A 25,517-nucleotide genomic window follows, 5' to 3' on the forward strand; every position below is an offset into this window, starting at 1 on the left:
TGGGAGCAATTTCCAAATGTCTGAAGGTACCACGTTCATCTGTACAAACAATAGCATGCAAGTATAAACACCATGGGACCACACAGCCGTCATACCGCTCAGGAAGGAGATGCGTTCTGTCTCCTAGAGATTAACAGACTTTGGTGCAAAAAGTACAAATCAATCCCAGAACAACAGCAAAGGACCTTGTGAAGATGCTGGAGGAAACAGGTACAAAAGTATCTATATCCACAGTAAAACGAGTCCTATACCGATATTACCTGAAAGGCCGCTCAGCAAGGAAGGTGCCACTGCTCCAAAACCGCCATAAAAATGCCAGACTACGGTTTGCAACTGCACATGGGGACAAAGATCGTACTTTTTGGAGAAATGTCCTCTGATCTGATGAAACAAAAATAGAACTGTTTGGCCATAATGACCATCATTATGTTTGGAGGAAAAAAGGAGAGGCTTGCAAGCCGAAGAAGATCATCCCAACCGTGAAGCACGGGGGTGGCAGCATCATGTTGTGGGGGTGCTTTGCTGCAGGAGGGACTGGTGCACTTCACAAAATAGATGGCATCATGAAGGAGGACATTTATGTGGATATATTGAAGCAGCATCTCAGACATCAGTCAGAAAGTTAAAGCTTGGTCGCAAATGGATCTTCCCAAATAGACAATGACCCAAAGCATACTTCCAAAGTTGTGGCAAAATGGCTTAAGGACATTGGAGTGGCCATCACAAAGCTCTGACCTCAATCCTATAGAAAATTTGTGGGCAGAACTGAAAAAGCGTGTGCGAGCAAGGAGGCCTACAAACCTGACTCAGTTACACCAGCTCTGTCAGGAGGAATGGGAAGCCTGTGGAAGGCTACCCGAAATGTTTGACATAAGTTAAACAATTTGAAGGCAACACTACCAAATAGTATTTGAGAGTATGTAAACTTCTGACCCACTGGGAATGTGATAAAAGAAATAAAATCTGAAATAAATCATTCTCTCTACTATTATTCTGACATTTCACATTCTTAAAATAAAATGGTGATCCTATCTGACCTAAGACAGGGATTTTTACTAGGATTAAATGTCAGGAATTGTGAAAAACTGAGTTTAAATGTGTTTGGCTAAACGTCCGACTTCAACTGTATTTGTCTAACACTCAGACATTCACTAAACATGCTCTGTAACCTGTACCGACCATGGTCTACAGTTCTTCTCTTTGTTACTCTGGAACATATCCTAACCTACTGTAAACCTCCACACAACATGATGATAACCTACTGTAAACCTCCATATAACATGATGACAACCTACTGTAAACCTCCATACAATGATGTTATCTTACTGTAAACCTCCATATAACATGATGATAACCTACTGTAAACCTCCATACAACATGGTGATAATCTACTGTAAACCTCCATACACCATGATGATATGTTGAATCTTACCAGGACTAATAAAGAAATGAGGGATTAATGAATCAACTATGACAACACTTGAAGCCTGTCCTGAAGGCCCTAGTTAGAACATGGTAGGGGAGGAGGACAGAAACATTCTGCCATATTGTTTAGATTTGACTGTGGTTTCACTTTTCTTGCCCCAGTGAATGATTGATTGACGGATGGATTTATTAATTGATTGATTGACAGGTCCAGACCCAGGCAGAGGTTCTACAATGTCCCAGCAGTTCAAGGAGCTGAGCAGGAGGAGAGTCCTCATGGCTTCACGCATGGGAACCACTGTGACCATCAGACCTGGAGACATCCTACGCATAGGTACTGCACACACGCTTACACAAGTATGAATGAATACACACACACACACACACACACACACTGCCTCAAGCATTATCATAATGACCAAAGGCCTCCCTCTCTCATTCCAGGATGCCCAGTGGTTCCAGACCATAGAGGGCCTGTCCGTTGGGACTACCAGAACCACACTCTGAAGGAGTCCACCTGGACCGGACCAGACTTTGCCGCAGGACAGAGGCTGGGTCCTGGGCAGAATCAGGGTCTGGGTTCTGGTCTGGGTCTTCAGTACCGTATACTGGTGGGAGGTCGTGTTCTGGAGGTGAACACGGTGCAGGGAAGGTTCTCCGGACACTACCGGTGCCAGACCCCCATCCACGACAACACACAGCTGCTGTCTGCTTGGATCCACGTCCATGCTGAAGGTGTGTGTGTGTGTGTGTGTGTGTGTGTGTGTGTAAACCTTAGCCAACTTTCTGCTGGTCATAATTTATAACATTTAATGAGACCCATTCATTGTAATTCGAGGTATGTGTGCAGTCCGATGTTACACTGAACTGTGAACATCGGACTGAACACGCGTGTGTGTGTCTTATCTGGTGTGTGTATTCACTGACTTCTAATGCTCTTATTGTACAATTCAACCCATTCCCTTTGTAGAGCTCCATTAAGTCTCTCTTCTCCCTCCCCTTATGTCCTGTTCTTAACTGGATCAAACACACACAGGATGGCTATTGTGCTGTCAGGTCCAACCTCACTTTCAGGATTTGTCCCAAATAGCACCCTATTTCCCACATAGTGCACTACTTTTGACCAGAGCACTATGGATACATAGTGCAAAAGTAATTTGGAACATACTCTCAGCCTCTCTGTGGATACAGCTGTTAGCTATCACCAGACTCCAATTAACATGGGAATTTGTACCACTCACAGTCATCAGAACATATCTTTCCTCTGAAGAATTTTTATAATTCAGACATGAGGGAAGTGGAGGAGGAGGAGGAGGAAGAGAGAGAGAGAGAGAGAGAGAGAGACCCTGTATCGTTTTAAGCTGTGCCAAAACCTCTTGGACCCCATGTTGTTTCTAGTTAAACTTCCCTTCTGTCCTTTCTGTGTCCTGAACCGGAGCGTTAGTGGGCTCTGGAAGAGCTTAGGCAGAGGGCTGGGACAATTATCAGTAGACTCAAAATATGCAGCAGCCCCAGGTTACATCCCAAATGGCACCCTTTTCCATAGTACACTACTACCTGTAGGTCCTGGTCAAAAGTAGTGCACTATGTAGGGAATAGGGTGCCATTTGGGACAGGCGTGCTGTGTACTCTAGCTAACTGTGCCTCAACCTTTTATTCGTCGTAATGGGAAGTATTTGAATGACAGTAATGTGATATTATTGAATGAAAATGATAGGCCCAGTGTTGGCCAAGCCATAGTTTGTTTTACTGCTATGCTGTGGTATGAAGTCAAACTGGGTAATGAGGATCTGGTTTGCTCTGCTTGGTGTCGATGGGTCAGTGTGGTGGTGGTGGGTGGGTCAGTGGATGTACTAGTGGGTGGGTCAGTGGATGTACTAGTGGGTGGGTCAGTGGGTGTGGTGGTGGTGGGTGGGTCAGTGTGGTGGTGGTGGGTGGGTCAGTGGATGTACTACTGGGTGGGTCAGTGGATGTACTAGTGGGTGGGTCAGTGGGTGTGGTGGTGGTGGGTGGGTCAGTGGGTGTGGTGGTGGGTGGGTCAGTGGGCGTGGTGGTGGGTGGGTCAGTGGGCGTGGTGGTGGGTGGGTGTTCTGTAGTTCTGTGTGATGTGTTTCTGGCTAGTACTGCTGTGGTGTTTATAACATATTGTGTGTGTGTGAGCGTGAGCGTGCTGTGGGGTTTGTTTCAGCTCAATAACGTGTGTGTGTGTGTGTGCATGCGTGTGTCTCCAGAGTTTGCGTGGCGTCTTGGGGACTGGACGGCGTGCAGCGCCTCGTGTGGGGACCGGGGGATGAGGACACGGAGGGTCCGCTGTGTCACGCCAGAGGGACGTGAGGTCACACCCTCCATGTGTCACCACCTAGACAGACCTGTCTCCTCACAGCTGGCCTGCAACCTGCATGACTGCCCCCCCAGGTACACACACACACACACACACTCTCTGACACACACACAAGCACACGCACACACACTCTCAGACACACACACAATCTCTCACACACACACACACACTCTCTCTCAGACACACACATAACACGCAAGCACACACACACACACACACACTATAAACATCTGCTTTTGTAGGTAAAACAGATGCGTTGGTTTCACTGACCCCTGAGGAAAAATCTACAGGGAAATAGGTCATTCAGCTTCATGAGTCACTGTCATGAAGAGTCTTGTCTAATATAGTCGTGTCCTAAATGGCCTTGTATAGTGCACATCTTTTAAACAGATCCCTATGGGCATCCCTATGGTTCCTGGTCAAAGGTAGTGCACAATATACATTATAGGGAATAGGGGTCCATTTGGGATGTAGGCTATAGCTCCTTATTTAGTCTCCTTCTTCTACTGCTTTATGTCAGCAACTGTCCAAGACCAATATACATAAATCACATTCAGGTCCAAGTGTTGAGGTTTCATTGTTTTTCCTTGTACTGTAGCAGTCAATAGGTGAGAGTGGGATAAGTTGAGACATGTTTTACATTCAGCATCACCCTGTCAAGGGAAATATAGTATACTTTCTACCAAAGATATCTAAATATATTGCAGAATATTACAGTTTTTTTCAATTGCTAACAAGCATCGGTCAATACTGAAGACACTTTTTCAAAACTCTTCACACAGTCTGCATTACCAACATGCATCTTGGCCAAACAGTTCATCTCAATGAATCCAGCTTCATCCACAAAAATGAATGTATGTGCAGTTTGCCTGGCTTCCATCTCCATTACTCTCTAAAATACAATAAATCCACAGTTTTACAGTACTTTACATTATGCATAGCTGTGGATGTACCCTGTCTGGTAACAAGACTAAAAACAGGACTCGAGTAGGCTTTCAGCTAAAATTGCAATCAGCTGTGTTTGGAATAGTTAAATATTCTGCTGAGATTTTCTGTGTTTCAATCTGGTTACTGCAGAAAATGTGCCATCATTCTGTTTTGAATGTGTTTTAGAAACAGTGTGTTAGGATTTGAATGTGTTTTGGAAACAGTGTGTTAGGATTTGAATGTGTTTTAGAAACAGTGTGTTAGGATTTGAATGTGTTTTGGAAACAGTGTGTTAGGATTTGAATGTGTTTTAGAAACAGTGTGTTAGGATTTGAATGTGTTTTGGAAACAGTGTGTTAGGATTTGAATGTGTTTTGGAAACAGTGTGTTAGGATTTGAATGTGTTTTGGAAACAGTGTGTTAGGATTTGAATGTGTTTTGGAAACAGTGTGTTAGGATTTGAATGTGTTTTGGAAACAGTGTGTTAGGATTTTAATGTGTTTTGGAAACAGTGTGTTAGGATTTGAATGTGTTTTGGAAACAGTGTGTTAGGATTTGAATGTGTTTTGGAAGCAGTGTGTTAGGATTTGAATGTGTTTTGGAAACAGTGTGTTAGGATTTGAAAAACAAGTGCTGCAAATATATAGTTATGCAGGTGGTGGAGTATGAATGAGAAAATAGTAAATGGATTTCGGAGAATGTGGTCATTGAATGCATTCTGTGTGAAAGCAATGAAAAATGATTCACAGTTTGGTCCACATACACTTCTGTTTCGCTGACTGTGTGAAGAGTTTTGACAATGTGACTTCAGTTTTGACCAATGCATCTTAGCAATTAAAAAAAATTAAAAAAATTAAGCCGCCTACATATTTCTGTACTGAATCAAATGTATTTATATAGCCCTTCGTACATCAGCTATCTCAAAGTCCTGTACAGAAACCCAGCCTAAGACCCCAAACAGCAAGCAATGCAGGTGTAGAAGCACGGTGGCTAGGAAAAACTCCCTAGAAAGGCCAAAACCTAGGAAGAAACCTAGAGGAATCAGGCTATGAGGGGTGGCCAGTCCTCTTCTGGCTGTGCCGGGTGGAGATTATAACAGAACATGGCCAAGATGTCCAAATGTTCATAAATGACCAGCATGGTCAAATAATAATCACAGTAGTTGTCGAGGGTGCAGCAAGTCAGCACCTCAGGTACTGAACAGTTGAAACTGGAGCAGCAGCACGGCCAGACGCACCCCTCCTCGGGACGGCATGAAAGAGCACCAGTAAGCCAGTGACTCAGCCCCTGTAATAGGGTTAGAGGCAGAGAATCCCAGTGGAAAGAGGGGAACCGGCCAGGCAGAGACAGCAAGGGTGGTTCGTTGCTCCAGATCCTTTCTGTTCACCTTCCCACTCCTGGGCCAGACTACACTCACTCATATGACCCACAGATGAGTCTTCAGTAAAGACTTAAAGGTTGAGACCGAGTCTGCGTCTCTGACATGGGTAGGCAGACCGTTCCATAAAAATTGAGCTCTATAGGAGAAAGCCCTGCCTCCAGCTGTTTGCTTAGAAATTCTAGGGACAACTACCTCTTTTAAAACCATGTTGATCTTTATTTCCCAAACACAATTCAACACAGGCACAATCGCTTTTTGACAGTTACCTGTCATTTAATCATTTTAAGCATCTTTTAACACAGGCTTAACACCTAACAAATACTGTACCCTTTTAACACAGGCTTAACACCTAACAAACACTGTACCCTTTTAACACAGGCTTAACACCTAACAAACACTGTACCCTTTTAACACAGGCTTAACACCTAACAAACACTGTACCCTTTTAACACAGGCTTAACACCTAACAAACACTGTACCCTTTTAACACAGGCTTAACACCTAACAAACACTGTACCCTTTTAACACAGGCTTAACACCTAACAAACACTGTACCCTTTTAACACAGGCTTAACACCTAACAAACACTGTACCCTTTTAACACAGGCTTAACACCTAACACACACTGTACCCTTTTAACACAGGCTTAACACCTTACCCCAAGGCAAACATTTTTACTATATTAGCCCACACAGATATAAGGATGCACTTTCATGCTAGGTTTAGGTCCTCATACTGAAGCTTATAGAGAGCCCAACTGAGGTGTAGAACAATCTTTAAATGATCTACTTTAGTTTAGATACAAGCATCATAAATATCTTATTTTTTGGACCTAACTGTTTACCACTTTTTCCATGTGGTTTCTTCCTTCATAGACTCCATGAAATTATGACCTCTTCCTAAATGTTTGGTCAAATGATATATTTTGTGTATAGTTTCCTAGAAACAAGAGTAGCTCAACTTACCCCTTTGGCTCAACATACCCCAGCCTGCCCTCCCCACTGAAATATCTGGGCAGAATATTGAGTCCTGATCATTGGGATATGTGGCCCTATGCATTAAAGAGGCTAGCCAGGATCTAACACTACATGGGTAGTTTTATTCCTTCCTTCCCCCTGAACCTGGTTCCTCTCTGGGTTTCTTCCTTCTAGGGAGTTTTTCCCGGCCAATATGTTTTGACTTTTCCTTCTGCTTTGCTTGCTCTGTAGAGGTTTAGGTCAGGTAACTGTAAAGCACTTTGTGACAAGTACTGATGTAAAAAGGAATTTATATAATCAATGTTATTTGATTGATTGATTGATTGTTCTCTCCCAGCTGGGTAGCATCCGTGTGGTCTAAGTGTTCCACTTCCTGTGGGCGGGGCTGGAGACAGCGGCAGGTGTCCTGTGGGCAGGTGGATTCGGGGGGAGCGGTGAGGACGCTAGCGCCATCTGTCTGTGGGAGGAACACGCGGCCTGCAGACAGACAGGAGTGTACCTGCGACAACTGTCCAGCCTGGGTTACCAGCCCCTGGGGAAAGGTAGAGACGCAGGCACAAACACACACAGAGACACCCACACCTGCCCCCACACTCGCACACACATCTGCACAAACACACACAGACACACACACACACCTAAACAGACACTCATGTACAGACGCACACGAACAGACGCACCCGCACCCACACACACAGACCACACAGACACACACAGATACCATACACACACAGACACACCACAGACACCACACACACACACAGATGACACACACACACAGATGACACACACACACAGACACACACACAACTATTTTCCACAACATTACCTTTGTTATCATTGACATACATGCCTGATGTTTGAATACGGTGTACTTGATGTTCTGGGATGAAGTTTCCTCTAGATGCAGACCTAGGATCAGCTTCTCCTTCCCCAACTTTAACCTTTAGTGGGGGGATATGCTAAACTGACCCAAGATCACGGTCTAGGGCCAATTGCCATCTACTCCAACCAACGCATTACTACGAAGAAGTCCTGAATAAAGTTGTCAGGCTGTGAAACGTTCCTTCTTTACTATTGTGAGAACATGTTAATTACCCACAGTGCTCGGGGAAATGTTTGGGTCCCACCCTCACAGTCCAGAAGAGGTCGGTGATATGTAGACATGTCAACGGCACCACACATCCTGACTGTGACCCCAGAGAAAGGTAAGCACACAACCACAGGAGGTTGTTGGCACCTTAATTGGGGAGGACGGGCTCGTGGTAATTTATGGAGCGGAATCAGTGGAATGGTATCAAATACATCAAACACATGGTTTCCATTCCATTTGTGCCGTTCCGGCCATTATTATGAGCCATTCTCCCCTCAGCAGCCTCCTGTGACACACACACACACCTACACACAAACACACACACACACACAAACACACACACACACACAGTCTAATTTCCTCCTGTCTCGTTTAGCTGAATCTGGTCATGAATAGCGTGGTTGTTGAACAAGTTGAGGAGACTAAAATACTTGGTGTTACCTCAGATTGTAAACTGTCATGGTCAAAACATATTGATTTAATGGTTGTAAAGATGGGGAGAGGTCTGTCTGTGATAAAGAGATTTTTTGACACCACACTCCACAAAGCAAGTCCTGCAGGCTCTAGTTTTATCTTATCTTGATTATTGTCCAGTCATGTGGTCGAGTGCTGCAAAGAAGGACCTAGTTAAGCTGCAGCTGGCCCAGAACAGAGCAGCATTTGTTGCTCTTCAATAACATGCATGACAGTTTCTCTTAGCTAAGAGTTGAGGAATAACTGACTGTATTGCTTCTTGTTTTTATAAGAAACAGGAATTAGTTGGACATTCCTAATTATTTGGATAGTCAACTTACACACAGCACTAACACACAGCACTAACACACAGCACTAACACACAGCACTAACACACAGCACTAACACACACACTTACCCCACCAGAGGTCTTTTCACAATCCCCAAATCCAGAATGAATTCAATGAAACTTACAGTATTATACAGAACCATGAGTTTACAGAACTCCCTTCCATCTTATATACAGTATTATACAGAACCATGAGTGCATGGGACTCCCTTCCATCTTATATACAGTATTATACAGAACCATGAGTGCATGGGACTCCCTTCCATCTTATATACAGTATTATACAGAACCATGAGTTTACGGAACTCCCTTCCATCTTATATACAGTATTATACAGAACCATGAGTGCATGGGACTCCCTTCCATCTTATATACAGTATTATACAGAACCATGAGTGCATGGGACTCTCTTCCATCTTATATACAGTATTATACAGAACCATGAGTTTACGGAACTCCCTTCCATCTTATATACAGTATTATACAGAACCATGAGTGCCTGGGACTCCCTTCCATCTTATATACAGTATTATACAGAACCATGAGTTTACGGAACTCCCTTCCATCTTATATACAGTATTATACAGAACCATGAGTTTACGGAACTCCCTTCCATCTTATATACAGTATTATACAGAACCATGAGTGCATGGGACTCCCTTCCATCTTATATACAGTATTATACAGAACCATGAGTTTACGGAACTCCCTTCCATCTTATATACAGTATTATACAGAACCATGAGTTTACGGAACTCCCTTCCATCTTATATACAGTATTATACAGAACCATGAGTTTACGGAACTCCCTTCCATCTTATATACAGTATTATACAGAACCATGAGTTTACGGAACTCCCTTCCATCTTATATACAGTATTATACAGAACCATGAGTTTACGGAACTCCCTTCCATCTTATATACAGTATTATACAGAACCATGAGTTTACGGAACTCCCTTCCATCTTATATACAGTATTATACAGAACCATGAGTTTACAGAACTCCCTTCCATCTTATATACAGTATTATACAGAACCATGAGTTTACAGAACTCCCTTCCATCTTATATACAGTATTATACAGAACCATGAGTGCATGGGACTCCCTTCCATCTTATATACAGTATTATACAGAACCATGAGTTTACGGAACTCCCTTCCATCTTATATACAGTATTATACAGAACCATGAGTTTACGGAACTCCCTTCCATCTTATATACAGTATTATACAGAACCATGAGTTTACGGAACTCCCTTCCATCTTATATACAGTATTATACAGAACCATGAGTGCATGGGACTCCCTTCCATCTTATATACAGTATTATACAGAACCATGAGTGCATGGGACTCCCTTCCATCTTATATACAGTATTATACAGAACCATGAGTGCATGGGACTCCCTTCCATCTTATATACAGTATTATACAGAACCATGAGTTTACGGAACTCCCTTCCATCTTATATACAGTATTATACAGAACCATGAGTTTACGGAACTCCCTTCCATCTTATATACAGTATTATACAGAACCATGAGTTTACGGAACTCCCTTCCATCTTATATGCAGTATTATACAGAACCATGAGTTTACGGAACTCCCTTCCATCTTATATACAGTATTATACAGAACCATGAGTTTACGGAACTCCCTTCCATCTTATATACAGTATTATACAGAACCATGAGTTTACAGAACTCCCTTCCATCTTATATACAGTATTATACAGAACCATGAGTTTACGGAACTCCCTTCCATCTTATATACAGTATTATACAGAACCATGAGTTTACGGAACTCCTTTCCATCTTATATACAGTATTATACAGAACCATGAGTTTACAGAACTCCCTTCCATCTTATATACAGTATTATACAGAACCATGAGTGCATGGGACTCCCTTCCATCTTATATACAGTATTATAGAGAACCATGAGTGCATGGGACTCCCTTCCATCTTATATACAGTATTATACAGAACCATGAGTGCCTGGGACTCTCTTCCATCTTATATACAGTATTATACAGAACCATGAGTTTACGGAACTCCCTTCCATCTTATATACAGTATTATACAGAACCATGAGTTTACGGAACTCCCTTCCATCTTATATACAGTATTATACAGAACCATGAGTGCATGGGACTCCCTTCCATCTTATATACAGTATTATACAGAACCATGAGTTTACGGAACTCCCTTCCATCTTATATACAGTATTATACAGAACCATGAGTGCATGGGACTCCCTTCCATCTTATATACAGTATTATACAGAACCATGAGTGCATGGGACTCTCTTCCATCTTATATACAGTATTATACAGAACCATGAGTTTACGGAACTCCCTTCCATCTTATATACAGTATTATACAGAACCATGAGTTTACGGAACTCCCTTCCATCTTATATACAGTATTATACAGAACCATGAGTTTACGGAACTCCCTTCCATCTTATATACAGTATTATACAGAACCATGAGTTTACGGAACTCCCTTCCATCTTATATACAGTATTATACAGAACCATGAGTTTACAGAACTCCCTTCCATCTTATATACAGTATTATACAGAACCATGAGTTTACGGAACTCCCTTCCATCTTATATACAGTATTATACAGAACCATGAGTTTACAGAACTCCCTTCCATCTTATATACAGTATTATACAGAACCATGAGTTTACGGAACTCCCTTCCATCTTATATACAGTATTATACAGAACCATGAGTTTACGGAACTCCTTTCCATCTTATATACAGTATTATACAGAACCATGAGTTTACAGAACTCCCTTCCATCTTATATACAGTATTATACAGAACCATGAGTGCATGGGACTCCCTTCCATCTTATATACAGTATTATAGAGAACCATGAGTGCATGGGACTCCCTTCCATCTTATATACAGTATTATACAGAACCATGAGTGCCTGGGACTCTCTTCCATCTTATATACAGTATTATACAGAACCATGAGTTTACGGAACTCCCTTCCATCTTATATACAGTATTATACAGAACCATGAGTTTACGGAACTCCCTTCCATCTTATATACAGTATTATACAGAACCATGAGTGCATGGGACTCCCTTCCATCTTATATACAGTATTATACAGAACCATGAGTTTACGGAACTCCCTTCCATCTTATATACAGTATTATACAGAACCATGAGTGCATGGGACTCTCTTCCATCTTATATACAGTATTATACAGAACCATGAGTGCATGGGACTCTCTTCCATCTTATATACAGTATTATACAGAACCATGAGTTTACGGAACTCCCTTCCATCTTATATACAGTATTATACAGAACCATGAGTGCATGGGACTCCCTTCCATCTTATATACAGTATTATACAGAACCATGAGTTTACGGAACTCCCTTCCATCTTATATACAGTATTATACAGAACCATGAGTGCATGGGACTCTCTTCCATCTTATATACAGTATTATACAGAACCATGAGTTTACGGAACTCCCTTCCATCTTATATACAGTATTATACAGAACCATGAGTGCATGGGACTCCCTTCCATCTTATATACAGTATTATACAGAACCATGAGTTTACGGAACTCCCTTCCATCTTATATACAGTATTATACAGAACCATGAGTTTACGGAACTCCCTTCCATCTTATATACAGTATTATACAGAACCATGAGTTTACGGAACTCCCTTCCATCTTATATACAGTATTATACAGAACCATGAGTTTACGGAACTCCCTTCCATCTTATATACAGTATTATACAGAACCATGAGTTTACGGAACTCCCTTCCATCTTATATACAGTATTATACAGAACCATGAGTTTACAGAACTCCCTTCCATCTTATATACAGTATTATACAGAACCATGAGTTTACGGAACTCCCTTCCATCTTATATACAGTATTATACAGAACCATGAGTTTACGGAACTCCTTTCCATCTTATATACAGTATTATACAGAACCATGAGTTTACAGAACTCCCTTCCATCTTATATACAGTATTATACAGAACCATGAGTGCATGGGACTCCCTTCCATCTTATATACAGTATTATAGAGAACCATGAGTGCATGGGACTCCCTTCCATCTTATATACAGTATTATACAGAACCATGAGTGCCTGGGACTCTCTTCCATCTTATATACAGTATTATACAGAACCATGAGTTTACGGAACTCCCTTCCATCTTATATACAGTATTATACAGAACCATGAGTTTACGGAACTCCCTTCCATCTTATATACAGTATTATACAGAACCATGAGTGCATGGGACTCCCTTCCATCTTATATACAGTATTATACAGAACCATGAGTTTACGGAACTCCCTTCCATCTTATATACAGTATTATACAGAACCATGAGTGCATGGGACTCCCTTCCATCTTATATACAGTATTATACAGAACCATGAGTGCATGGGACTCTCTTCCATCTTATATACAGTATTATACAGAACCATGAGTTTACGGAACTCCCTTCCATCTTATATACAGTATTATACAGAACCATGAGTTTACGGAACTCCCTTCCATCTTATATACAGTATTATACAGAACCATGAGTTTACGGAACTCCCTTCCATCTTATATACAGTATTATACAGAACCATGAGTTTACGGAACTCCCTTCCATCTTATATACAGTATTATACAGAACCATGAGTTTACAGAACTCCCTTCCATCTTATATACAGTATTATACAGAACCATGAGTTTACGGAACTCCCTTCCATCTTATATACAGTATTATACAGAACCATGAGTTTACAGAACTCCCTTCCATCTTATATACAGTATTATACAGAACCATGAGTTTACGGAACTCCCTTCCATCTTATATACAGTATTATACAGAACCATGAGTTTACGGAACTCCTTTCCATCTTATATACAGTATTATACAGAACCATGAGTTTACAGAACTCCCTTCCATCTTATATACAGTATTATACAGAACCATGAGTGCATGGGACTCCCTTCCATCTTATATACAGTATTATAGAGAACCATGAGTGCATGGGACTCCCTTCCATCTTATATACAGTATTATACAGAACCATGAGTGCCTGGGACTCTCTTCCATCTTATATACAGTATTATACAGAACCATGAGTTTACGGAACTCCCTTCCATCTTATATACAGTATTATACAGAACCATGAGTTTACGGAACTCCCTTCCATCTTATATACAGTATTATACAGAACCATGAGTGCATGGGACTCCCTTCCATCTTATATACAGTATTATACAGAACCATGAGTTTACGGAACTCCCTTCCATCTTATATACAGTATTATACAGAACCATGAGTGCATGGGACTCTCTTCCATCTTATATACAGTATTATACAGAACCATGAGTGCATGGGACTCTCTTCCATCTTATATACAGTATTATACAGAACCATGAGTTTACGGAACTCCCTTCCATCTTATATACAGTATTATACAGAACCATGAGTGCATGGGACTCCCTTCCATCTTATATACAGTATTATACAGAACCATGAGTTTACGGAACTCCCTTCCATCTTATATACAGTATTATACAGAACCATGAGTGCATGGGACTCCCTTCCATCTTATATACAGTATTATACAGAACCATGAGTGCATGGGACTCTCTTCCATCTTATATACAGTATTATACAGAACCATGAGTTTACGGAACTCCCTTCCATCTTATATACAGTATTATACAGAACCATGAGTGCCTGGGACTCCCTTCCATCTTATATACAGTATTATACAGAACCATGAGTTTACGGAACTCCCTTCCATCTTATATACAGTATTATACAGAACCATGAGTTTACGGAACTCCCTTCCATCTTATATACAGTATTATACAGAACCATGAGTGCATGGGACTCCCTTCCATCTTATATACAGTATTATACAGAACCATGAGTTTACGGAACTCCCTTCCATCTTATATACAGTATTATACAGAACCATGAGTTTACGGAACTCCCTTCCATCTTATATACAGTATTATACAGAACCATGAGTTTACGGAACTCCCTTCCATCTTATATACAGTATTATACAGAACCATGAGTTTACGGAACTCCCTTCCATCTTATATACAGTATTATACAGAACCATGAGTTTACGGAACTCCCTTCCATCTTATATACAGTATTATACAGAACCATGAGTTTACGGAACTCCCTTCCATCTTATATACAGTATTATACAGAACCATGAGTTTACAGAACTCCCTTCCATCTTATATACAGTATTATACAGAACCATGAGTTTACAGAACTCCCTTCCATCTTATATACAGTATTATACAGAACCATGAGTGCATGGGACTCCCTTCCATCTTATATACAGTATTATACAGAACCATGAGTTTACGGAACTCCCTTCCATCTTATATACAGTATTATACAGAACCATGAGTTTACGGAACTCCCTTCCATCTTATATACAGTATTATACAGAACCATGAGTTTACGGAACTCCCTTCCATCTTATATACAGTATTATACAGAACCATGAGTGCATGGGACTCCCTTCCATCTTATATACAGTATTATACAGAACCATGAGTGCATGGGACTCCCTTCCATCTTATATACAGTATTATACAGAACCATGAGTGCATGGGACTCCCTTCCATCTTATATACAGTATTATACAGAACCATGAGTTTACGGAACTCCCTTCCATCTTATATACAGTATTATACAGAACCATGAGTTTACGGAACTCCCTTCCATCTTATATACAGTATTATACAGAACCATGAGTTTACGGAACTCCCTTCCATCTTATATACAGTATTATACAGAACCATGAGTTTACGGAACTCCCTTCCATCTTATATACAGTATTATACAGAACCATGAGTTTACGGAACTCCCTTCCATCTTATATACAGTATTATACAGAACCATGAGTTTACAGAACTCCCTTCCATCTTATATACAGTATTATACAGAACCATGAGTTTACGGAACTCCCTTCCATCTTATATACAGTATTATACAGAACCATGAGTTTACGGAACTCCTTTCCATCTTATATACAGTATTATACAGAACCATGAGTTTACAGAACTCCCTTCCATCTTATATACAGTATTATACAGAACCATGAGTGCATGGGACTCCCTTCCATCTTATATACAGTATTATAGAGAACCATGAGTGCATGGGACTCCCTTCCATCTTATATACAGTATTATACAGAACCATGAGTGCCTGGGACTCTCTTCCATCTTATATACAGTATTATACAGAACCATGAGTTTACGGAACTCCCTTCCATCTTATATACAGTATTATACAGAACCATGAGTTTACGGAACTCCCTTCCATCTTATATACAGTATTATACAGAACCATGAGTGCATGGGACTCCCTTCCATCTTATATACAGTATTATACAGAACCATGAGTTTACGGAACTCCCTTCCATCTTATATACAGTATTATACAGAACCATGAGTGCATGGGACTCCCTTCCATCTTATATACAGTATTATACAGAACCATGAGTGCATGGGACTCTCTTCCATCTTATATACAGTATTATACAGAACCATGAGTTTACGGAACTCCCTTCCATCTTATATACAGTATTATACAGAACCATGAGTTTACGGAACTCCCTTCCATCTTATATACAGTATTATACAGAACCATGAGTGCATGGGACTCCCTTCCATCTTATATACAGTATTATACAGAACCATGAGTTTACGGAACTCCCTTCCATCTTATATACAGTATTATACAGAACCATGAGTGCATGGGACTCCCTTCCATCTTATATACAGTATTATACAGAACCATGAGTGCATGGGACTCTCTTCCATCTTATATACAGTATTATACAGAACCATGAGTTTACGGAACTCCCTTCCATCTTATATACAGTATTATACAGAACCATGAGTGCCTGGGACTCCCTTCCATCTTATATACAGTATTATACAGAACCATGAGTTTACGGAACTCCCTTCCATCTTATATACAGTATTATACAGAACCATGAGTTTACGGAACTCCCTTCCATCTTATATACAGTATTATACAGAACCATGAGTGCATGGGACTCCCTTCCATCTTATATACAGTATTATACAGAACCATGAGTTTACGGAACTCCCTTCCATCTTATATACAGTATTATACAGAACCATGAGTTTACGGAACTCCCTTCCATCTTATATACAGTATTATACAGAACCATGAGTTTACGGAACTCCCTTCCATCTTATATACAGTATTATACAGAACCATGAGTTTACGGAACTCCCTTCCATCTTATATACAGTATTATACAGAACCATGAGTTTACGGAACTCCCTTCCATCTTATATACAGTATTATACAGAACCATGAGTTTACGGAACTCCCTTCCATCTTATATACAGTATTATACAGAACCATGAGTTTACAGAACTCCCTTCCATCTTATATACAGTATTATACAGAACCATGAGTTTACAGAACTCCCTTCCATCTTATATACAGTATTATACAGAACCATGAGTGCATGGGACTCCCTTCCATCTTATATACAGTATTATACAGAACCATGAGTTTACGGAACTCCCTTCCATCTTATATACAGTATTATACAGAACCATGAGTTTACGGAACTCCCTTCCATCTTATATACAGTATTATACAGAACCATGAGTTTACGGAACTCCCTTCCATCTTATATACAGTATTATACAGAACCATGAGTGCCTGGGACTCCCTTCCATCTTATATACAGTATTATACAGAACCATGAGTTTACGGAACTCCCTTCCATCTTATATACAGTATTATACAGAACCATGAGTGCCTGGGACTCCCTTCCATCTTATATACAGTATTATACAGAACCATGAGTTTACGGAACTCCCTTCCATCTTATATACAGTATTATACAGAACCATGAGTTTACGGAACTCCCTTCCATCTTATATACAGTATTATACAGAACCATGAGTTTACGGAACTCCCTTCCATCTTATATACAGTATTATACAGAACCATGAGTTTACGGAACTCCCTTCCATCTTATATACAGTATTATACAGAACCATGAGTTTACGGAACTCCCTTCCATCTTATATACAGTATTATACAGAACCATGAGTTTACAGAACTCCCTTCCATCTTATATACAGTATTATACAGAACCATGAGTTTACGGAACTCCCTTCCATCTTATATACAGTATTATACAGAACCATGAGTTTACGGAACTCCTTTCCATCTTATATACAGTATTATACAGAACCATGAGTTTACAGAACTCCCTTCCATCTTATATACAGTATTATACAGAACCATGAGTGCATGGGACTCCCTTCCATCTTATATACAGTATTATAGAGAACCATGAGTGCATGGGACTCCCTTCCATCTTATATACAGTATTATACAGAACCATGAGTGCCTGGGACTCTCTTCCATCTTATATACAGTATTATACAGAACCATGAGTTTACGGAACTCCCTTCCATCTTATATACAGTATTATACAGAACCATGAGTTTACGGAACTCCCTTCCATCTTATATACAGTATTATACAGAACCATGAGTGCATGGGACTCCCTTCCATCTTATATACAGTATTATACAGAACCATGAGTTTACGGAACTCCCTTCCATCTTATATACAGTATTATACAGAACCATGAGTGCATGGGACTCCCTTCCATCTTATATACAGTATTATACAGAACCATGAGTGCATGGGACTCTCTTCCATCTTATATACAGTATTATACAGAACCATGAGTTTACGGAACTCCCTTCCATCTTATATACAGTATTATACAGAACCATGAGTTTACGGAACTCCCTTCCATCTTATATACAGTATTATACAGAACCATGAGTGCATGGGACTCCCTTCCATCTTATATACAGTATTATACAGAACCATGAGTTTACGGAACTCCCTTCCATCTTATATACAGTATTATACAGAACCATGAGTGCATGGGACTCCCTTCCATCTTATATACAGTATTATACAGAACCATGAGTGCATGGGACTCTCTTCCATCTTATATACAGTATTATACAGAACCATGAGTTTACGGAACTCCCTTCCATCTTATATACAGTATTATACAGAACCATGAGTGCCTGGGACTCCCTTCCATCTTATATACAGTATTATACAGAACCATGAGTTTACGGAACTCCCTTCCATCTTATATACAGTATTATACAGAACCATGAGTTTACGGAACTCCCTTCCATCTTATATACAGTATTATACAGAACCATGAGTGCATGGGACTCCCTTCCATCTTATATACAGTATTATACAGAACCATGAGTTTACGGAACTCCCTTCCATCTTATATACAGTATTATACAGAACCATGAGTTTACGGAACTCCCTTCCATCTTATATACAGTATTATACAGAACCATGAGTTTACGGAACTCCCTTCCATCTTATATACAGTATTATACAGAACCATGAGTTTACGGAACTCCCTTCCATCTTATATACAGTATTATACAGAACCATGAGTTTACGGAACTCCCTTCCATCTTATATACAGTATTATACAGAACCATGAGTTTACGGAACTCCCTTCCATCTTATATACAGTATTATACAGAACCATGAGTTTACAGAACTCCCTTCCATCTTATATACAGTATTATACAGAACCATGAGTTTACAGAACTCCCTTCCATCTTATATACAGTATTATACAGAACCATGAGTGCATGGGACTCCCTTCCATCTTATATACAGTATTATACAGAACCATGAGTTTACGGAACTCCCTTCCATCTTATATACAGTATTATACAGAACCATGAGTTTACGGAACTCCCTTCCATCTTATATACAGTATTATACAGAACCATGAGTTTACGGAACTCCCTTCCATCTTATATACAGTATTATACAGAACCATGAGTGCATGGGACTCCCTTCCATCTTATATACAGTATTATACAGAACCATGAGTTTACGGAACTCCCTTCCATCTTATATACAGTATTATACAGAACCATGAGTTTACGGAACTCCCTTCCATCTTATATACAGTATTATACAGAACCATGAGTGCATGGGACTCTCTTCCATCTTATATACAGTATTATACAGAACCATGAGTTTACGGAACTCCCTTCCATCTTATATACAGTATTATACAGAACCATGAGTTTACGGAACTCCCTTCCATCTTATATACAGTATTATACAGAACCATGAGTGCATGGGACTCCCTTCCATCTTATATACAGTATTATACAGAACCATGAGTTTACGGAACTCCCTTCCATCTTATATACAGTATTATACAGAACCATGAGTTTACGGAACTCCCTTCCATCTTAAATACAGTATTATACAGAACCATGAGTTTACGGAACTCCCTTCCATCTTATATACAGTATTATACAGAACCATGAGTTTACGGAACTCCCTTCCATCTTATATACAGTATTATACAGAACCATGAGTTTACGGAACTCCCTTCCATCTTATATACAGTATTATACAGAACCATGAGTTTACAGAACTCCCTTCCATCTTATATACAGTATTATACAGAACCATGAGTGCATGGGACTCCCTTCCATCTTATATACAGTATTATACAGAACCATGAGTTTACAGAACTCCCTTCCATCTTATATACAGTATTATAGAGAACCATGAGTTTACGGAACTCCCTTCCATCTTATATACAGTATTATACAGAACCATGAGTTTACAGAACTCCCTTCCATCTTATATACAGTATTATAGAGAACCATGAGTGCATGGGACTCCCTTCCATCTTATATACAGTATTATAGAGAACCATGAGTTTACGGAACTCCCTTCCATCTTATATACAGTATTATACAGAACCATGAGTTTACAGACTCCCTTCCATCTTATATACAGTATTATAGAGAACCATGAGTGCATGGGACTCCCTTCCATCTTATATACAGTATTATAGAGAACCATGAGTGCATGGGACTCCCTTCCATCTTATATACAGTATTATACAGAACCATGAGTGCATGGGACTCCCTTCCATCTTATATACAGTATTATACAGAACCATGAGTTTACAGAACTCCCTTCCATCTTATATACAGTATTATACAGAACCATGAGTGCATGGGACTCCCTTCCATCTTATATACAGTATTATACAGAACCATGAGTTTACGGAACTCCCTTCCATCTTATATACAGTATTATACAGAACCATGAGTTTACAGAACTCCCTTCCATCTTATATACAGTATTATACAGAACCATGAGTTTACGGAACTCCCTTCCATCTTATATACAGTATTATACAGAACCATGAGTGCATGGGACTCTCTTCCATCTTATATACAGTATTATACAGAACCATGAGTTTACGGAACTCCCTTACATCTTATATACAGTATTATACAGAACCATGAGTGCCTGGGACTCCCTTCCATCTTATATACAGTATTATACAGAACCATGAGTTTACGGAACTCCATTCCATCTTATATACAGTATTATACAGAACCATGAGTTTACGGAACTCCCTTCCATCTTATATACAGTATTATACAGAACCATGAGTTTACGGAACTCCCTTCCATCTTATATACAGTATTATACAGAACCATGAGTTTACGGAACTCCCTTCCATCTTATATACAGTATTATACAGAACCATGAGTTTACAGAACTCCCTTCCATCTTATATACAGTATTATACAGAACCATGTGTTTACGGAACTCCCTTCCATCTTATATACAGTATTATACAGAACCATGAGTTTACAGAACTCCCTTCCATCTTATATACAATATTATACAGAACCATGAGTGCATGGGACTCCCTTCCATCTTATATACAGTATTATACAGAACCATGAGTTTACGGAACTCCCTTCCATCTTATATACAGTATTATACAGAACCATGAGTTTACGGAACTCCCTTCCATCTTATATACAGTATTATACAGAACCATGAGTTTACGGAACTCCTTTCCATCTTATATACAGTATTATACAGAACCATGAGTGCATGGGACTCCCTTCCATCTTATATACAGTATTATACAGAACCATGAGTTTACGGAACTCCCTTCCATCTTATATACAGTATTATACAGAACCATGAGTTTACGGAACTCCCTTCCATCTTATATACAGTATTATACAGAACCATGAGTGCATGGGACTCTCTTCCATCTTATATACAGTATTATACAGAACCATGAGTTTACGGAACTCCCTTCCATCTTATATACAGTATTATACAGAACCATGAGTTTACGGAACTCCCTTCCATCTTATATACAGTATTATACAGAACCATGAGTGCATGGGACTCCCTTCCATCTTATATACAGTATTATACAGAACCATGAGTTTACGGAACTCCCTTCCATCTTATATACAGTATTATACAGAACCATGAGTTTACGGAACTCCCTTCCATCTTATATACAGTATTATACAGAACCATGAGTGCATGGGACTCCCTTCCATCTTATATACAGTATTATACAGAACCATGAGTTTACGGAACTCCCTTCCATCTTATATACAGTATTATACAGAACCATGAGTTTACGGAACTCCCTTCCATCTTAAATACAGTATTATACAGAACCATGTGTTTACGGAACTCCCTTCCATCTTATATACAGTATTATACAGAACCATGAGTTTACGGAACTCCCTTCCATCTTATATACAGTATTATACAGAACCATGAGTTTACGGAACTCCCTTCCATCTTATATACAGTATTATACAGAACCATGAGTTTACAGAACTCCCTTCCATCTTATATACAGTATTATACAGAACCATGAGTGCATGGGACTCCCTTCCATCTTATATACAGTATTATACAGAACCATGAGTTTACAGAACTCCCTTCCATCTTATATACAGTATTATACAGAACCATGAGTTTACGGAACTCCCTTCCATCTTATATACAGTATTATACAGAACCATGAGTTTACAGAACTCCCTTCCATCTTATATACAGTATTATACAGAACCATGAGTGCATGGGACTCCCTTCCATCTTATATACAGTATTATACAGAACCATGAGTTTACGGAACTCCCTTCCATCTTATATACAGTATTATACAGAACCATGAGTTTACAGAACTCCCTTCCATCTTATATACAGTATTATAGAGAACCATGAGTTTACGGAACTCCCTTCCATCTTATATACAGTATTATACAGAACCATGAGTTTACAGAACTCCCTTCCATCTTATATACAGTATTATAGAGAACCATGAGTGCATGGGACTCCCTTCCATCTTATATACAGTATTATAGAGAACCATGAGTTTACGGAACTCCCTTCCATCTTATATACAGTATTATAGAGAACCATGAGTGCATGGGACTCCCTTCCATCTTATATACAGTATTATACAGAACCATGAGTGCCTGGGACTCTCTTCCATCTTATATACAGTATTATACAGAACCATGAGTTTACGGAACTCCCTTCCATCTTATATACAGTATTATACAGAACCATGAGTTTACGGAACTCCCTTCCATCTTATATACAGTATTATACAGAACCATGAGTGCATGGGACTCCCTTCCATCTTATATACAGTATTATACAGAACCATGAGTTTACGGAACTCCCTTCCATCTTATATACAGTATTATACAGAACCATGAGTGCATGGGACTCCCTTCCATCTTATATACAGTATTATACAGAACCATGAGTGCATGGGACTCTCTTCCATCTTATATACAGTATTATACAGAACCATGAGTTTACGGAACTCCCTTCCATCTTATATACAGTATTATACAGAACCATGAGTTTACGGAACTCCCTTCCATCTTATATACAGTATTATACAGAACCATGAGTGCATGGGACTCCCTTCCATCTTATATACAGTATTATACAGAACCATGAGTTTACGGAACTCCCTTCCATCTTATATACAGTATTATACAGAACCATGAGTGCATGGGACTCCCTTCCATCTTATATACAGTATTATACAGAACCATGAGTGCATGGGACTCTCTTCCATCTTATATACAGTATTATACAGAACCATGAGTTTACGGAACTCCCTTCCATCTTATATACAGTATTATACAGAACCATGAGTGCCTGGGACTCCCTTCCATCTTATATACAGTATTATACAGAACCATGAGTTTACGGAACTCCCTTCCATCTTATATACAGTATTATACAGAACCATGAGTTTACGGAACTCCCTTCCATCTTATATACAGTATTATACAGAACCATGAGTGCATGGGACTCCCTTCCATCTTATATACAGTATTATACAGAACCATGAGTTTACGGAACTCCCTTCCATCTTATATACAGTATTATACAGAACCATGAGTTTACGGAACTCCCTTCCATCTTATATACAGTATTATACAGAACCATGAGTTTACGGAACTCCCTTCCATCTTATATACAGTATTATACAGAACCATGAGTTTACGGAACTCCCTTCCATCTTATATACAGTATTATACAGAACCATGAGTTTACGGAACTCCCTTCCATCTTATATACAGTATTATACAGAACCATGAGTTTACGGAACTCCCTTCCATCTTATATACAGTATTATACAGAACCATGAGTTTACAGAACTCCCTTCCATCTTATATACAGTATTATACAGAACCATGAGTTTACAGAACTCCCTTCCATCTTATATACAGTATTATACAGAACCATGAGTGCATGGGACTCCCTTCCATCTTATATACAGTATTATACAGAACCATGAGTTTACGGAACTCCCTTCCATCTTATATACAGTATTATACAGAACCATGAGTTTACGGAACTCCCTTCCATCTTATATACAGTATTATACAGAACCATGAGTTTACGGAACTCCCTTCCATCTTATATACAGTATTATACAGAACCATGAGTGCATGGGACTCCCTTCCATCTTATATACAGTATTATACAGAACCATGAGTTTACGGAACTCCCTTCCATCTTATATACAGTATTATACAGAACCATGAGTTTACGGAACTCCCTTCCATCTTATATACAGTATTATACAGAACCATGAGTGCATGGGACTCTCTTCCATCTTATATACAGTATTATACAGAACCATGAGTTTACGGAACTCCCTTCCATCTTATATACAGTATTATACAGAACCATGAGTTTACGGAACTCCCTTCCATCTTATATACAGTATTATACAGAACCATGAGTGCATGGGACTCCCTTCCATCTTATATACAGTATTATACAGAACCATGAGTTTACGGAACTCCCTTCCATCTTATATACAGTATTATACAGAACCATGAGTTTACGGAACTCCCTTCCATCTTAAATACAGTATTATACAGAACCATGAGTTTACGGAACTCCCTTCCATCTTATATACAGTATTATACAGAACCATGAGTTTACGGAACTCCCTTCCATCTTATATACAGTATTATACAGAACCATGAGTTTACGGAACTCCCTTCCATCTTATATACAGTATTATACAGAACCATGAGTTTACAGAACTCCCTTCCATCTTATA

At 39.5% G+C, this 25,517-nt stretch overlaps 1 protein-coding gene across 2 annotated transcripts in view; it reads left to right on the forward strand.

The window, feature by feature from the left end:
* The window catches only part of LOC110506865 (ADAMTS-like protein 3), a 249,991-nt gene that overhangs the window by 208,005 nt on the left and 16,469 nt on the right, over positions 1–25,517 (forward strand). For both annotated transcript variants that reach the window (XM_036981198.1, XM_036981199.1), the window contains exons 27-31: positions 1,634–1,759; positions 1,870–2,160; positions 3,657–3,840; positions 7,389–7,593; positions 8,156–8,259. In XM_036981198.1, coding sequence (XP_036837093.1) covers positions 1,634–1,759; positions 1,870–2,160; positions 3,657–3,840; positions 7,389–7,593; positions 8,156–8,259 — 910 coding nt within the window. The remainder of the gene's footprint in view (positions 1–1,633; positions 1,760–1,869; positions 2,161–3,656; positions 3,841–7,388; positions 7,594–8,155; positions 8,260–25,517) is intronic.

Source organism: Oncorhynchus mykiss, chromosome 6 (genome assembly GCF_013265735.2).
Source record: "Oncorhynchus mykiss isolate Arlee chromosome 6, USDA_OmykA_1.1, whole genome shotgun sequence".
In the NCBI taxonomy this organism is placed as follows: Eukaryota; Metazoa; Chordata; class Actinopteri; order Salmoniformes; family Salmonidae; genus Oncorhynchus; species Oncorhynchus mykiss.